Source organism: Neolamprologus multifasciatus, chromosome 7, assembly GCF_963576455.1.
Source record: "Neolamprologus multifasciatus chromosome 7, fNeoMul1.2, whole genome shotgun sequence".
Lineage (NCBI taxonomy): Eukaryota > Metazoa > Chordata > Actinopteri > Cichliformes > Cichlidae > Neolamprologus > Neolamprologus multifasciatus.
Window position 1 is genome coordinate 10,760,170 of NC_140445.1, and position 18,961 is coordinate 10,779,130.

General features: G+C 40.6%; 1 protein-coding gene across 4 annotated transcripts in view; it reads left to right on the forward strand.

Annotated features, from left to right (window-relative positions):
- Positions 1 to 18,961, forward strand: part of sez6l (seizure related 6 homolog (mouse)-like) — a 105,507-nt gene that overhangs the window by 45,583 nt on the left and 40,963 nt on the right. For all 4 annotated transcript variants that reach the window (XM_085168134.1, XM_085168135.1, XM_085168136.1 and 1 more), the window contains exons 3-4: positions 1,607 to 1,746; positions 12,427 to 12,622. In XM_085168134.1, the coding sequence (XP_085024260.1) occupies positions 1,607 to 1,746; positions 12,427 to 12,622 (336 nt within the window). The remainder of the gene's footprint in view (positions 1 to 1,606; positions 1,747 to 12,426; positions 12,623 to 18,961) is intronic.

Below are 18,961 nucleotides of genomic sequence, written 5' to 3' on the forward strand. Positions count from 1 at the left end.
TTCCTTTTTTATGTTCCCCCAGGAAGTATCTTTTCGTGGTTCTCTAATTTGGACTAATCCAGCCTAGTATTAGCTCAAAAAGCACCATACAGCAATGGTCAGAGGTTTATATCTACTAATCATATCATGAATATCATGATAATTTGGGGCATTTAATAAGTTGTTTGAAAGATTCTTTCTCTATACCAGAATAATTGTTCAAAATACACATTAAATTACTTAAAAAACAAGATTTCGCTGCACAAGTTTGAATTTAGTTTTTATTTTCTCTAATCTACACAGGGTCAAAAGTTTATACATACAGGTTCAAATATATAAATACATTGACTTAAATCATTGAGTTGGGGTCTACAATGTATTTCATCTTGACAAAGCCAGGACTATTACCTTTTTTGCCAAGGTCTGGAAGAAACCAGTTAGGATATTAAGGAATAACCCAGGAACCACCAAGGCTCAAGCCTGCCATGAACTAGAAACTACTGGAATACCAGTGTCAATGTAGAGAGTGAAATGAGTTTTAAATTGCCACAGACTAAGAGTGTGCTGACCAGGAATGAAGCTCCTGCTTCAAAATCAATAACTTCAAGCTCTAACTATATGCTTCAGCAAGAAGGAAAGTTTTAAGCCTAAACTTTAAAGTAGAGACAGTATCTGTCTGGCAAATCCAAATTAGAAGCTGGTTATACAGAAGAGGGGCTTGAAGCTGAAGGCTCTGTCTCCCATTCTACTTTTAAATACTCTAGGAACAACACACTTTAGTCTGTCAGCAGCTACTGTTCATCTCCACTCTGCAAAAAACTTCTACCTCACATATTGCTGGTTTAACCAGTTTCATTTCTTTTAAACACATATCTTTAATTATAGCTGCCATATCAAAATTTTAAATAAAGAAATTGTATTTTAATACCATAAGAATGTTTTGCTAAAACTACCTTTTCATAACCATTCATATTTTTCATGCAATGAAATATAACAACTTCTGAATTGGGTCTGTCATCAGATCAGAATTAATTCACCTATGAAATTTAAAAAATGAGTTTGTGAAAAAAAATCACCATTTGTATTCCAATCAGCTTCCGTACCCTGCTAACAAGTAGCAGGGTACTGATAAACTCAACTGAGATTTCTGCACATATGCGCTTGTTACCATGACAATGTTTCTAAAGTGAATGTACAAAGATTATTATAAGCTTTTATTTTGATGTTAATTCAGCTTCATACAATTTATATTGTTGGTATTTTAACAACTGCCGATGTTTTTCTGTAAATATTATTCTGCAAAATAACAAAATTGTAGTTAATCAGTTAATTAGTCACATTATGCCTTTTAAACCAGGATATTTAATCAGTAACACCACAGGCCTTTTAAAATCTTTAGAGGAATAGAGAACATGATTATTTATATCAAGTCACAGCTTAAGAGTCTTCACTGCCCACTTTTTTTTGGTGTAGCAGTTTAGATCCTTGTAACTTCCATCATTAATTATATGCAGTAGGGCTTCCAGTGACTTTCCAGTCAGGCTCACAGTAAATGTATTACAGGGCAGGATAGAACAAAAAATAAATAAAGGCCAATGCAATATAAATTCCTGTGTTTTCCCTCCAGCTGCATCCAGCTGCATGGTGATTTTTACTGATCCAGAAGGATACATTGACTCCTCTGATGACCCTCCTCTTCCAGACGGTACCTTCCTACGCTGTACCTACACTGTGACTGTGTACACTGGCTATGGAGTCGAGCTGCAGGTACACATCAGCAACATGTCAATGACATCACACACAGCCCAACTGCATTTATAGCATAATGACTCTTTGCTGGGTTGCTGGTTATCTTACTGAACAGTATTTTGTAAAGGCATGCTGCTGTGTTTTGTAGTTGTGGCTTAACCCAAGTTAAACTCTGCCTCCTTGTAACAGCTAATGGTAATGCTGTTCATTTCTGTATGACCCTCAAATATTTTTATGCTTTTAAATGTTTTAAATGTTTTCTTTATATATTATGTCACTTCTTTAGTCCAGAACTCAAAGATGCTTTATGTTAGTATGCACAAATGTTAGTGTCAGAGGCAGATAGGCAAAGACCCAGGGGACCCCAACCAAACACTGCATCCAAAAGAGCTGAAAATCTGAGGCCACATGTCCCAATGGCAACCATGCCCTGGGGGACGAGGGAGGCCCTGGACGGAGCTCCAACAGCCAATGGTGGGGGTGTCGGGGGACCAGAGGCAGTGGGCAACCGACCCTGCCGGTGACAGACCACAGACCCTGAGAACCACCCGCACCCTGGTGGAACCCCCACGACATGATGTAGAGGCCCAAGCCAGCCCAGACCGCAACTCCCAAGAGAGCAGGCCAGCAAGCACACAAAAAATGCCCACTCAGGCACTCCAGAAAGACCAGGCGCTGAGGGGGTTGGGGCTGGGGTGAGGGGAGCTTGGAAAGCCCCAGAGGCCCAAACCAGATATCCCAATGTGGTGAGGGGAGGAAGACAGGACAAAAGACATGCTGTGGGAGAGAGTCACAGATTAATAATAAATAATGATTCAAGGCAGAGAGGTGTAAAAACAAATAGTGAGTGAGAAAGGTGACTGAAGAAGAAGTACATCATGGGAATCCCCCAGCAGCCTAGACCTATTGCAACATAACTAAGGGAGGATTCACTGCTAACTATATGCTAGATATATATGTATATTGCAAGAAGGACAGTTTTAAGCCTAAAGTTAAAAGTAGATACCTGTAGAGATCTGTCTCCCAAATCCAGCCCTGGATCCAGCCTCTCATCTTAATATAAGATGGGGCCTGATTGTTCAAGACCTTGTATGTGAGGAGCAGGATTTTGAATTCAATTTTGGATTTAACAGGGAGCCAATGAAGGAAACCCAATATAGAAGAAATATGTTCTCTTTATAGTCTATGTCAGTACTCTTGCTGCAGCATTTTGGACTGGCTGGCTATTTATCACACGGTTTTTAGGGAAACGCCTTTCCAGGAGTTTTTAGGACATCCTGATAATATCAAATTACAGTAGTCCAGCCTAAAAGTAATAAATGCATGAACTAGTTTTTCAGCGTCACTCTGACACTTTGCCAACTTTATCTTCAAGGATGGATAAAGTTGGGTGTCATCTGCATAACACTGAAAATGTGTGATATGACTTCTGTTGAGACTGCCTAACGGAAGCAAGTATAATGTAAACATAACTGGTCCAAACATGGAACCCTGTAGAACTCCATAATTAACCTTAGTGTGTGAAGAGGACTCTGCATTTACATGAGTCTATTAGATAGATATGATTCAAAGCACTGCAGTGCAGTACCTGTAATACCTACAGCATATCCATAACAGCAAATGAACTGTACAACAAAAATGCAAATGCTATTTATGGTCTCCTCACAACAATGAAAACAAACACTGTTGTGACAGTGATGTACACTGTCTTGTTGGTATATGTATGATTTCTATACATTTTACATCAGATGAAAACTTTGGTTATACGATTCAGATATTTATTAAAAGCTAGACAATGCCCTACCTGGCCCCCTGGCAAAACTTTGCCAGACCCGCCCCTGCACAGTTACCAGCTGTCAGCTACAAAGGATCTGACAGCTGGTCAGATCCTTTGTCTCTCAGTTTCTGAGAGACTGTTTCTGTCTCTCAGAAACAGTTCATAACTTCCCTTCAACTCATTCATGTCACCTAAAAGGTAAACCTGTTTGTCCATCACCTGTTGATGATTCAGTAAGGACATCTCCTGGTTTCATCTTCATGTTTCCCTCTCACCACATAACCAAACCGATATCATGACCAGCAGCTTTTACGACTGTGGCTCCAACAAACATTAGCTGATGCTAGAAATTAATATTATATAAATTCTAAAAACAGCTGATCAGTCTTAAATATGTTGCTGTTGTTTAGCGCGACATCCGCTGGTTTCCTCTTTCTGGCGCAAAGTGAGCGATAAACAAGCAAGAGAGAAAAGCCGATCAGCTGATCATTGATCAGTTTCATGATTAAAGTAGCAACAGGAGAGGGAGGGGGAAAGAGAATGAGAGAAGAGGCAGCTGACAGCGTAAAGACACAGAATAAATCCAGCTTGTGTCTTTTTCCATTGTAGCTGAAGTACAGGACAAACTGCGTTCCTTTTCAGCTCAATATCGGTCTGCCCCAGGGCAGCTGTGGCTACAACTGTAGCTTGCCTCCACCAGTGTGTGAATGTGAGAGTGAATGAATAGTGGAATTGTAAAGCTCTTTGAGGGTCTCGAAAAGCGCTATATAAATGCAATCCATTATCATTATTATTATTAATATGAAACGCGTAATATTTTCTCTGAATGCAAGACGATTCCGTTTTTTACAGGACGGTTGGCAACTCTACTACTAACCTTATGAATAAAATAAAGTTCACTATCAGTAACATAATAGCACCCACCCAGCTGTTTAGAAACTCCGTCGTGCTAGCTAGTACGCAGTACAAGTTATTGTAATTGACTGTAAAAAGTCAGCAGAATGAAAATAAACTATACCTAAACTTGGTTTATATCTGACCCAGATAGACTGCAGGTCATCACTTCTTACCTGAAGTTCAGTTCACCTGACACTCGGACCGACGGCCGCCCCGGGTCTCTGCTCCTCCTGCCTCCCCTTTCCCTCATCCATCTGCTGGCCTCTGTGGAAGCTCCGCCATAGCACCACCAAACAACTGGGTTATTTTTACACATCGGCCAGCACCTCTCATTGTTTATACCATTACAAAAACAACAACAACAGCAACAAAAACCATTGGCCGGTAAAAACGAAAAATCACCATAGCTGGACAACCATATCCAGTCCAGCTATGGTCGTGCCATCAGTTAACCCTTCCCAGGGTTGCCGACCGCTGGTCTAATGTCAGAGGCCATAAGAAGATCATTTGTAACCTTCACTAAAGCTGCTTCTGTACTGTGATGAACTCTAAAACCTGACTGATACTCTTCAAATAAGCCCTTCCTCTGCAGATGATTGGTTAGCTGTTTGACAACGCTTTCAACATTTTTTGAGATGAAAGGAAGGTTGGAGATTGGCCTATAATTAGCTAAGACAATTGGGCAAGAGATGGTAAGTAACGGTTTAACTACTGCCAGGTTGAAGTCAGATATGCAGCCAATTATTAGAGATTGGTTGATCATATTTAACGTTGACTTCTTTGAGGAGTCTTATAGGGATGGAGTCTAAAAGACACATTGATGGTTTGTAGGAAGTAAAATGTTGGGTTTCAGAAAGCAGGACCCAAACACAGGAACTTTAGAGTTGGCGACAGTGTGTTTATTTACATTTACAAAACAAACAAACAAATAAAAACCATGTACTGCAAACAATCCATAGTGTGTCATTTCTTCCGTGATGACTTCCCAGTTCCCATGTACTGAATCCTTCCTGTGGTCGGTGGTGACAAACCCAAACTCATCTCAGTTCAATTTACAAAAAGAGCTCAGCTCTCTTGGGTTTCCTAACAAAACATGACACAAAGGTAAGTACACTTATCGTATACAATGATTGACAAAGACGGATTCACCTGGTGAGCTAGAGTTAATGGAGTCACTTTTCAGGACCCGGGCTTTTATGTGATAGTCGTATTAAATCGTATGAAAAACAGAGCCCACCTGACCTCGCAAGAGTTTAGGCTCTTGGCTGCGTGCAGGTACGCCAGGTTCTTGTGGTCGGTCCAAACGACAATGGATGTTCCATCCAGCCAGTGCCTCTAATGCGTTTGTTGGCTAGCAGTTCACGGTCACCCAAGTCAGTGTTTCTTTCAATCTGAAAGAGGCACCGAGAAAAGAATGCACAGGGATGAAGCTTACCCTCAAAGGTCTGGAATAGCAGCCCTAACCCATGAATCCAAAGCATCCACTCCTACCATGAAAGACTTTGAGAGATTAGGCTGAACCAAAGGCTGAAGGCTGGAGAGAGACTGTATAACGGACTAGTGGGAAGTGGAACACCTGGGAGCAAATCTATCCCACAGTTGTAAGGATGATGAGGTGGGATAAAGAGAGCTAAATCCTTGCTGAAATATTTTGCCAAATCATGGTAGACCATAGAAACAAAGGTTAAATCAGGGGTGTTGAACTCCAGGCCTCAAGGGCCGGTGTCCTTCAGGTCTTCGATATCGCCCTGGGTCAACACACCTGAATCAAATGATTAGTTCATTACCAGGCCTCTGGAGAACTTCAAGACATGTTGAGGAGGTTTTTAACCATTTAAATCAGCTGTGTTGGATCAAGGACACATCTAAAACCTGCAGGACACCGGTCCTCGAGGCCTGGAGTTCAACACCTGTGGTCTAAATGGTAAATGGACTGATTCTTATATAGTCTTTTTCTACTCTTCCGGACTACTCAAAGCGCGCTATACAACATGCCACATTCACCCAATCACACCCATTCACACAAACACTTTCTGCTAAGCTTTTTAGTGCTTCCTAACTAACATTCAAGCACATTAATACTCAGATGGATGCATCGGAGAGCAAATGGGGTTAGTATCTTGCCTAAGGATACACATCTACTCTTGATTAAACCTGTTTGATCAGGATGTATTATGAATAGGGTGATTTTTTTCTAATCCCTACATTTATGACTGAGATTGGGTGGTATCTGGATGGGAGTATGGGATCCTTGGTTTAAGAAGTGGACTAATGATGGCAGTGTTATTGTTTGGAGATGATCTGTAACCATTCTGAATTTGAGTTACCATTCTGAAAAAAGTGGTTGCTAGCATAGACCACCATCTTTTCTTATTGTTTGAGAGATGTTGTAGGGTTTTGAATGAATCAAGAGACACAATCTGTTTGTCCTTTAGTTTTGATAGATTTAGATACATTTAGATTTAGATAAACTCTTCAATGCCTTCAATATGGATTAATCTGTGACGAGTATAAAGCTTTGTAAAAGTCTTTAAAATATTTATTTATTTGTTGTGGATGATGAATAATGTTCCCAGTTGAATCCTTTATAGAATAAATTGTTGTTTTTTCTTTATTTAGTTTTAACTGTGGTTAGCAAGGAATTTTCAAATTTATTGCTATGTTCAAAGTTAGTTAAACAACTAATAGCTCAGTGTTTCAACATTCGGAAGAAGGGATTGCACTCAGGTGTAGAGATTGACGAGGTACAACACATATCCAACCACTCTGACCTGTCATCCTGGTTGGAGATATAACACCCCCACATGAGATAGGTTACCAAGCCCCAAGTGTGATGAAAGAAGGGTCAATGAGTGCGAGAAGAACTGACCTGAAAGAGATATAGCTGATCCATAGCCGGTTACCAAGACTACGTGAAGTACCCTCAGAAGATCTATTATATGATGTGAATACAGCACTACGGGCAATACCTACCCCCACTATTACAAGACTAACCAGTGATCAGTACAGAAAGGTTCAGTGATGAAGGTGCCTAAGAAGTATAACAAGCTGTCCATACCTGAGGTCTTGGAAACTGCCAAGCAAAGACTCACAGCCCTGGCCAGCCGCTTGAAGAGATACACCAGAGAGATAAAAGGCAGGAAATAAGCCAGCTGTTCTCCAAAGAACCAGCAAATGTGTACTCTCAGTGGCAGGGGAACAATATGAGCACAACACCACCAAGGTTGGAGATGGAGCAATACTGGAAGAGCGTGTGGCAGAAGGACGCAATCCATAACAGCAATGCTGGGTCTAAGAACAGACCACAGCAACCTCCCTGAAGAGGTCCATTTTAAATAGCAGTGGCAGACATCCAAGAAAGGGTCTCCAGTATGAAGAGTTGGACAACACCAGGCCCCGACATGATTCATGCCCACTGGCTGAAGAAGCTGAATTCCACAAGCATCTGGCAGCACAAACAAACCCGCTGCTAGTTGATGAGAGACACCCAGAATGGCTGGAGTGTCCTAATCCCCAAGGACCCCCATAAGGGACCAGTCAATTCAATTCAATTCAATTCAATTTTATTTATATAGCGCCAAATCACAACAAATGTCGCCTCAAGGCGCTTCATAGATACAGAGAAAAGCCCAACAATCATATGACCCCCTATGAGCAAGCACTTTGGCGACAGTGGGAAGGAAAAACTCCCTTTTAACAGGAAGAAACCTCCGGCAGAACCAGGCTCAGGGAGGGGCGGCCATCTGCTGCGACCGGTTGGGGTGAGAGAAGGAAGACAGGATAAAAGACATGCTGTGGAAGAGAGACAGAGATTAATAACAGATACGATTCAATACAGAGAGGTCTGTTAACACATAGTGAGTGAGAAAGGTGACTGGAAAGGAAAAACTCAATGCATCATGGGAATCCCCCGGCAGCCTACATCTATTGCAGCATAACTAAGGGAGGATTCAGGGTCACCTGGTCCAGCCCTAACTATATGCTTTAGCAAAAAGGAAAGTTTTAAGCCTAATCTTAAAAGTAGAGATAGTGTCTGTCTCCCGAATCCAAACTGGAAGCTGGTTCCACAGAAGAGGGGCCTGAAAACTGAAGGCTCTCCCTCCCATTCTACTTTTAAATACTCTAGGAACAACAAGTAGGCCTGCAGAGCGAGAGCGAAGTGCTCTAATAGGGTGATATGGTACTACAAGGTCATTAAGATAAGATGGGGCCTGATTATTTAAGACCTTGTATGTGAGGAGCAGGATTTTGAATTCAATTCTGGATTTAACAGGAAGCCAATGAAGGGAAGCCAAAACAGGAGAAATATGCTCTCTCTTTCTAGTCCCTGTCAGTACTCTTGCTGCAGCATTTTGGATTAACTGAAGGCTTTTCAGTGAGTTTTTTGGACATCCTGATAATAATGAATTGCAGTAGTCCAGCCTGGAAGTAATAAATGCATGAACTAGTTTTTCAGCGTCACTCTGAGACAGGATATTTCTAATTTTAGAGATGTTGCGCAAATGGAAGAACGCAGTCTTACATATTTGTTTAATATGTGCGTTGAAGGACATATCCTGGTCAAAAATGACTCCAAGGTTCCTCACAGTGTTACTGGAGGCCAAGGTAATGCCATTCAGAGTAAGAATCTGGTTAGATACCATATTTCTAAGCTTTTCAGCGCCGAGTACAATGACCTCAGTTTTATCTGAGTTAAGAAGCAGAAAGTTAGTGGCCATCCAAGTCTTTATGTCTTTAAGACATTCCTGCAGTTTAACTAATTGGTGTGTGTTATCTGGCTTCATGGACAGATAGAGCTGGGTGTCATCTGCATAGCAGTGAAAATGTATGCTATGTCTTCTAATGATGCTGCCTAGGGGAAGCATGTATAATGTAAACAGAATTGGTCCTAGCACTGAACCCTGTGGAACTCCATAATTAACCTCAGTGTGTGAAGAGGACTCTCCATTTACATGCACAAATTGGAGTCTATTAGATAGATATGATACAAACCACTGCAGTGCAATACCTGTAATACCTACAGCATGTTCTAATCGCTCTAATAGGATATTATGGTCAACAGTATCGAATGCTGCACTAAGGTCAAGAAGGACAAGCACAGAGATGAGTCCACTGTCAGAGGCCATAAGAAGATCATTTGTAACCTTCACTAAAGCTGTTTCTGTGCTGTGATGAATGTTTCTGTGCTGTGATGAACAGTCCCATCCAACTAACGGCCAAACACCTGCCTCAGTACCACATGGAAGCTCCTCTCAGCCATCATAGTGGCCAAGATGAACAGGCACATGGCTCAATACATGAGCAGGGCACATAACGGAATAGGCAAGAATACCAGAGGTGCAAAACACCAGCTACTCGGCTGACTGCTCTGTCCGAGACTGCAAGACTAGATGCTAGCAGGCAAGGCACACATGGAACGCTACAACAAAGTGTCTGGCATAGTATACAGAAACATCTGTGCTGAGTATGGACTGGAAGTCCTAAGGTCAAAATGGGAGATGTCCCCAGGGTGGTCGAGAATGACTGAGGTAAGATCCTGTGGGATTTCCAGATTCAGACTGACAAAATGGAGGTGGCTAACCAACCGGACATAGTAGTGGTAGACAAGCAGAGGAAGATGACTGTGGTAGACGTAGCAATACTGAATCACAGCAACATCAAGAAGAAGGAACAGGAGAAGCTAGAGAAGTACCAAGGGCTCAGAGAACAACAACAACAATCTTTATTTATAGAGCACATTTAAAAACCAGCGGTATACCAAAGTGCTTAACATAAGAGACAGAGAAGTAACACGAGTATTATAATGCCACTAATACACAGGGGTAATATAAAATGCATATCAAAATAAAAACATAATAAAAGCACAAGCCATAAAAATATGTATAAGAAAAAATAGAATATGTCTAAAAGTCAGGTGCGAGCATTAACAAGCAGGAAAGGCAAGATTAAACAAATAGGTTTTTAACCGTGAATCAGACGCCCGGATCACAATCGGAAGGTTATTCCACAACTCTGGTGCAGCCAGGGCAAACGCCCGGTCACCTCTAGACTTCAGCCGAGATCTAGGCTGCACCAAGAGTAACTGAGTAGATGATCTTAATGCTCTGGCAGGAACATACGATTTGAGGAGTTCCTTAAGGTAGCTCGGTGCTGTGTTGTTGTTAATTTTAAACGTAAGCAGCAGTATTTTAAATTGGATGCGGTATTTTATGGGTAGCCAATGCAGGTCCGCTAGAACAGGAGGCAAACTTCCCAGTTCTGGTCAGAATGCGTGCTGCAGCATTTTGGACTGTCTGCAGTCTATGAAGGAGGGCAGAATGAAGACCAAAATAAAGTGAGTTGCAGTAATCCAGCCTAGAAGTCACAAAGGCGTGGATGAGCTTTTCCAGGTCCTTATGCGGAACATACTGCCTAGCCTTAGAGATGAGACGGAGTTGGTAGAAACTAGATCTAACTACAGCAGACACTTGTTTATTGAGTTTGAATGGGCTGTCAAGCAACACGCCCAGATTGCTAACAGTGTCACAAAGGGAGCTGGTAAGGGAACCAAAGGCATCACGAAGTTGGCCACGAGGAACGTTGCTGCCAAATACCACAATTTCAGTTTTCTTATCATTTAGGATAAGAGAGTTTGCTAGGAGCCATTCTTTGACCTCGCGCATGCACTCTTGGAAACAGTGCAAGGACAAAGCAAGATCATCATTTAGTTCAAAGTAGATCTGTATATCGTCAGCATAGCAGTGGAAAGCGGTGCGGTATTTCTCAAAGATTGTACTTAGAGGGAGCATATACAGTGAGAAAAGAATAGGGCCTAACACAGATCCTTGAGGCACGCCGCAGCAGACAGGTGCAGCGGAGGAAGAGCAAGTGCCCAGGTTGACAGAGAAGAACCTATTGTAGAGGTATGATTTAAACCAATCAAAGGCAACACCTTTAATGCCTACAGTATGCTCAAGCCTCGCTAATAAGATGTTGTGATCTACCATATCAAAGGCCGAGGATAAATCCAATAAAACTAGGACCGCAGAGCGTCCATTATCAGCAATTAGAAGAAGATCGTTAAGGACTCTAAGCAACGCTGTTTCGGTGCTATGATGTGGTTTGAAGGCAGACTGGAATTTATCATAATGTTGTTCTCATCCAGGTATGCCTGGAGTTGTAGAAGAACTATCTTCTCAAGGATTTTGGACAGAAACGGGAGCTTAGAGATTGGCCTGTAATTCACATAATCATTATAATCAAGGTTCCTTTTTTTAAGAACAGGCTGAACTATAGCATGTTTAAAAGCTGACGGGATGCAGCCAGAGAGTAAGGAAGAATTCAATAGCGATAAAATACTGGGTCCAATTACATCGAAGCAGTCCTTAACTATGCGAGATGGGAGAGTATCATGTATAGGATTAGTATTGTTCAGTTGTTCAACTAAACGCTTGAGAGTAAGAAGTGACACGGGCTCAAACTGATGGAAAGTAGATGAACAGTCAGGGGTAAAAACAGGGCTTGACATTAAAGGAAGTGAAGACTTAAGAGATGAAACTTTATCTAAAAAGTGATTTAAAAATTGTTCGCAAAGAGCCGGAGAGCACGCCAGCGGCATAACAGGGCAGGGATTGACCACAGAATTAAAAAAGAGAAGACCTTGAGAAGATGTGGAGGGTGAAGGTAACAATAGTCCCAGTGGTGCACTTGGTGCAGTGAGTCCCAAGCTAGGCAAGTGGCTCCAGCAGGTTCCAGCAGGAACAACATCTGACATCTCCGTGCAGTATCTGAGCTTGAAGGATAGAAGTAGTCAGATACAAGTAGTCATTTGAATCCTTAATTCTCTCCCTTCCTAATAACATCCCGCCATCTCTCTTTATTATCTTTTATTATGTTAGAAAAACCAGTTTCCTTAGACTGTGAGAGACTTTAAGGGAGCTCTGTTTGACTTCAGATGACCAAGTACAAACACTAATACTGTATGTATTCAAGCTTTCCTACAAGATGTGTTAAACATGGATTTTTTAAAATGTGTTTGTTTCCAGGTGAAGAGCGTGAACCTTTCAGATGGAGAACAACTGTCTATCACAGGTGTTGATGAACACGGTTCTTTGCTGGTCTTGGCCAACCATACACTGCTTGTTGAAGGTCAGGTGATCCGCAGTCCCACTAACACTCTCTCTGTCTACTACTGCTCTGGACTGGAGGGAAGCATGGGTATCTTCCAGCTGCACTATCAAAGTAAGTCTACACACCACTCATTTACACACTTACTGAAAAGAGTGTACAAAACTCAGTTTATGCCATGACTAAAACATGAATATTCATTTATATTAACAGGTTATAGAAATTCAATAAATAGTACTTTCATTAGGGCCTAAGGGGCTGTTTACACTTTATACACATGCTAATTACAGAATCATAAACCATCTCACCTAATCAGTTTGCATGGTGATTGAGTTTTTCATGTTAATTAGCTGATTAGAGCCCTGATTAATTGGCTCTCATCTCATTATGACACTATATGGGATATGGGAGTTTGTATAAAGAGTCCCCTTGTTGTGTATGTTGCTGTGTGTATATGTGTGCTGTGTCATCCATTAATAAATATGGTAATTATTCCAAAGGAAGAAGCATCCAAGTACTACGATCCACTTTCTCCATGAATCACAGCCATTTACTCTTTTTATATTACCGCTAGACAGAAGAATAGTGCTGACGTGTTATCAAGGTTAAAAAAAACACACACACAAGGAATATTGTCTCACACAGCTTACATGGCTTGTTATAATTAGGATTTTTCAATTGCCCGTAACTACTTCATTTCTTAAGTCATTGGGTTCTCAGTATGAGAAACTATGTTGCACTCTTTGATGTTTTAATTAGCTGGTTCTTGGCACCATCTGTTATGGCTCTGCAGCTAGATATGTGAATGTCATGCACCATTTACATACATCTGTAATGATAAGTTACACTATGTACTGTAGTCTAGCCCTACATTTTATAACACTGTTCAGTATTTCCCATAATCTTTTAATATTATCTATCTAATTGCTTCTTATAGTATTTCTTTTTACTATATCTTAATATATTGATTAACTTATTTTAATATCTTTTATATCTAATTTCAGCATCTTCAGTTCTCTTTTTTTAAGAAATCTCTGTATAGTGCATTTTTCTTTCTCCACGCATTTTGCAGACCTTTTGTTATCCATGGACAGTATATAATTTATGTTTCCTACCATATTGCTTTATTGGACAGTTTTATACAATAACAATTATCATACAATAATGTAAATATTCGAAGGAATTCATCATACGCACCATTAACGTCCTGTTTCTGATATATTTCACCCTGTTTCATTAAATCTTTTTAAAATGCATTTATTCTTTCTTCTGTTCTTACTCGTCTGTACTCTTTTTTTTCTGTCCACTTTATGAATCTTGTAATTCCTATCGTAGACTGTAAAAATTGGAAGCTGGTCACCGTCTTATTTTCAATGTCATTTGTTAAAATGTTTTCTATCAGAGTTGCATAATGTGATGTGATCCTGGTAGGTCTAGTAATTTTGGGGAATAGGTTCATATAGTACATCGTGTTAATAAATTCCTCAGTGATTTTGTTTATTTGGGTTTAGCAAATCAATATTGAGATCTCCACAAATGAAAAGTTTATTGTGAGCTATTTCTGTAAATGTTTCTTCTATCAAGTCTTTAAAGGTCTCAATACTACTACCTGGAGCTCTGTATATACAGCTAATGATTTATTTTTTTATTTTTTCTTTAAAAATTTCAACTGTTATACAATCCACCACATTAAATTTCAAGGATTTTCCCACATACAAGGCCACTTCTCCTCCGCCTTTGTTTCACAGAGTTATAAACGTGACTTCATAACCCTCCAGTTCAAAGTCTGTTCCGTTTTCCATGTTAATCCAAGTTTCCGATCGGGCAATGACACTGAATGCATGGGCAAACTGGTTAAGATATTCTTTGATATGATTAAAATTAGCATATAGACTTCTACAGTTAATGTGGATAATTGCTAATTTATTCTCAGTTTTAATCCTCTGATTGTACTCTTCATTTGTATAGTAGCAGCAGTTGTTATTGATAGACGAGAAGAGGATGTTGTCTGGATTTATTTAATATTCCAAGTCCTGTGTATTTTGTTCCACATAGTTAAATGTTTTCAGTTCCAGTTGATCATTCTCTGCAACAGTCTGACTGATGCAGCTGCTTTTTACAGATGCAGCTGAGCTGTTCCTTTCAGTGTATGTCATAAGTGAGTTTGTTTGTTACCTTAAGGTTTGAGGTTGTTTGTTACCTTGTTTATAGTCCAGATCATGTTGCTCACTGATATTTTTCTGCATCAGCAGAATCCTTCTCTTCATTCAGTAGAGAAACACTGGGATATGAGTTATATTATAAACTACAACCTGAGATTCATGGGTGGTGCTGTTATTTGGTGTTTGCTGTCGCTGCAGTAGAGTATTACTTCTTGTTCCTGTTCCAGCACACAGTGGTGTTTTTGTGTAGCTTGTCGGTATAGCCACATTAATTAAAAACTTATAGATAACCTCTTATTTTATAACCTAATGTATATGTGCTTCATCAAAAGCACACTCTGTTGATTCGCTCTCTAATTATATTTACAGTATTCTGTCACTATGTCTTTAGGGATTCGCTAGCTTAGCTTATAGCTGACTTGCTACCAGCATGGATTCTTCACCTGTCCCTCCTGAACTTTCCTGCTCATTGTGTCAGATGTTTAATTAATCCTCAGCCTTATTTAGCAATAATGTTACTGGTAATAAATGTAGCCTATTGGCAGCTTTGGAGGCTAGGATCACTAAATTGGAGACCCGGCTTTGCATCCATAAATACTCGTAGCTTGCCAGCCCACTGTAACCGGTGCAGCTGAATGTAATGTAGGCCTCATTAGCTCTCCCCGAGCAGCTGGGAACACAGGATAGCTGGGTGACAGTGAGGAGGAAGCATATTCTCAAACAGAGGCCCCCAGTACACAATCAACCCACTCATGTATCTAACAGTTTTTCCCCACTCTGCAACACACCCACCAGGGATCAAACTCTGGTTACTAGTGATTCTGTTCTGAGACATGAAGCTAAAGATACCAGAAACTATCGTCTAATGCACATTTCTAATTTAATTATATGAATTAGACATGTGCAATTACCCTCCATTGGCAGGAGCAGAGGGGAAAAAAATCTGTTTTATTCTCAGAATTAACACGAAAATCCTTGAAGTGAATAGTGCCCGTGGAAATAGTCCTGGGCTCGGAAGGAGCCAAGCAAGCATAGTCTTTGTTACTCCCCACAAAAAACACTGCCCCAGAGTAAACAGTCAATATTTTAGTAGGTATGATAGAAATGTCATTGTTACTCCCCACAGCCAGCTTCTCTGAAGTCCCGGAATCTGGCTGTGGAGAGAAACTTCTCAGGGGTTCATGTTCACCGCACCACCTGAGAAGAAAGAACTCAGAATGTAACAGTTAGCTTAGGTATGGTTCATATGCAAAGTAATCATACAGTGTAAACCTTTTGATTCTTTAAACATTAAATTTTCTCTCAGCAAGACTGCAATAGCAACTGTTAGTGATGTTCAGTAATAGTTTGCAAGTATCAGGTAGACAGTCATGTTACTATAATGCGCAAAACCAGAGTTATGAATGATTAAGGCAAGACCATTAGAACAAGATCAGACCTAAAATTTATTGTCATCGCGATATCAGCCTGTGCGATGGGCCCATCGCAAAAGATGGCGTAAACTGAGAATATTGGGTACCTTAAAATGTTTACACTCGCGCTTTAAAAAATGTACCAATCAAATAAACCCCTTTACACATTTGACCAGTCGAATAGAGCCCTTCACGGCATTAACCAATCAAAGGGATTAGAGGCCCACCTCCTACGTAGGTGGTGAGCGAACAACGCTGCAGCAAGGACTCAGAGTTGTAACGGCTGAGAGCGAGACACATGACGAGAACGCTATTATGAACTTGTGGCTAAAAAAAAATAGTACCTCGCTTATTTGGCGGTACTTTGGATTTGATAAAGACGACGTTCTCCAAACACAGGTACTCTGCAAAACTTGCTGAACACTCGTGGCAACCACCAGAGGAAACACGACTAATCTCCACCATCATCTTCAATACAACCACAGAGAACTGTTTGAAGAGTTCCAGAAAGACAGGGCTAGCCAAACAAAGGTTGCTAATGTTAAGACAAAGAGCACAGCAGTCCAATAGCCGTCTCTGTATCAGAGTTTTTGAAGTGGAACTCCTTATGAGAAAACGTCGAAGCGGTACAAGGAAATAACAGAGGCCATTACACATTTTTTGGCTAAAGACATGATGCCTGTAAATACGGTTAGCAGAGAGGGTTTCACCAGTCTGATACATAAAGTGGACCGGAGATACCGCATCCCCTCACAAAACTAAATGGTAAATGGACTTGTTCTTATATAGCGCTTTTCTACTCTGTCTGAGCACTCAAAGCACCTTATACAACTAATTCATTCACCCAATCACACCCATTCACACAAGCACTTTTTTCTGACCTAAGTGCTAAGTAGTCTACCATTCATACACATTCACACTCTGATGGATGCATTGGAAAGCAACATGGAGTTAGTATCTTGCCCGAGGATATTTGGCATGCAGACTGGAGCAGCCTAGGATCGAACCAACGACCTTCTGGTTAGTGGCTGACCTGCTCTGCCACCTGAGCTACAGCCACCCCATGTCTACTTTTCCCATGTCGCCATTCTACAAATGTACGAAACATGCCGCAAGACCGTCATGTTTGAACTGAGCCAAGCTGAAAACTACGCAAGCACTACAGACCTATGGTCAAGTCGTACAACGGAACCATATATGAGTTTCACAGTGCACTTCCTCACCGAAGACTTTGAACTGAAAACATGGTGTCTAGACTAGAGATGGCACGATACCACTTTTTTATGTCCGATACCGATACCGATATCATAAATTTGGATATCTGCCGATACCGATATGAATCCGATATAGTGTGCTTTTTAATCAATAAAACGTTTTAATATCTTGCTGCATTTTGTATAAGTTCATACTCAAGTATAAATAAACAACAACACTAAAGCTATTCTGTTATACCTGTATGTAAAAAATACACTACACCCAAAATATTTCATAGTTCAGCAACACTGATCAATCTAATAAACCACCCCCCAACCTCCACCTCATAATGCTTAATCGACGTAATCAACTTTAATTTGATGCAGTGTGAAAAAAAAATGCACAGCATCAAATTATTTTTCTACAATATTTAAATAGATTCAACATCTTTCTTCAACAGAATTGCAGACTGCACAGATGGAAAAAGTACTATAGCTTACTAGGGTATATTAGACTTAATAGTTACTATATACAGTAATGTACTTCTATACATTTTACATCAGATTAAAACTTTGGGTGTAAGATTCAGATAATTATTTATTAAAAGCTAGACATTTTAAATTTTGTCTTTGTGCCCCCTTTTCCCTGTTTATGCCCTATCGGCCCCCCTGGCTAAACTTTGCTAGATCCGCCCCTGCACAGTTACCAGCCGTCAGCTACGTAGAAAAAGATCCTGGTGTAGAAAGTAATATTAAATAAATTCTAACAACAGATTATCAAGCTTAAACGTGCTGCTGTTGTTCAGCTGCTGGTTTCCTCTTTCTGGTGAGAAGTGGGCCAAAAACAAAGAAGAGAGACGGACTCGCGACAGAAAAGCCGATCAGCTGATCATTGATCAGTTTCACATTGAAGTAGCAGCAGGAGAGGGAAAGAGAGAGGCAGTCGCTCCTTATATCGGTTGTTAAGCTTAAGGTGGGAACGCTTTACAAACATTCAGAGATGAACTTACACACTTGCTTTACTTCTCTCTGGGATCACTTCCTCGGAGATGAAATGCTGGTTTGGTAGCGAGGCTCCAAATACACACAGTCGCTCTATCACGTGACCACACTGCTCCAACGTGCTACGGTTATGAGCCGAGTTATGCTGTGTTGCAAGTTTTGTGAGGTGCTTTTTTGAAATTTAATGGATCGGATTACATTTTTTATTTCTCTCCGATATCCGATCCAGTAATTTACGTCAGTATCGGACCGATACCGATACGTAATATCGGATCGGTCCATCTCTAGTCTAGACACTGTGTATTTTCCAGACTCTCACACTAGTGAAAATATAGCCCATGTATTACGTGAGGTGCTAGCCAGCTGGTATCTTAAGGAAGACCAACAAGTGTGTTATGTTTATTTAAAACTAACTCTAGAGACTGGGAAGGATGTCATTCAGAACTCAAGCCTCAGAAATCTTTTTTATGGGGGCAATGTTTCAATGTTAAAGTGCACTTTGTTCAATGACATGACGCCACAGGGGAAGTGAAACTAAACACACTGAACATGGACCACAAGACTGTCAAAATAAAATAGGAAATAGGCAAACTAAGACACATGGACTTGACATGGTGATAGGGAACTGGAGATGAGACATGGACATAACTAAACAACAAATACAGAGAACATGATGGCTAGGAA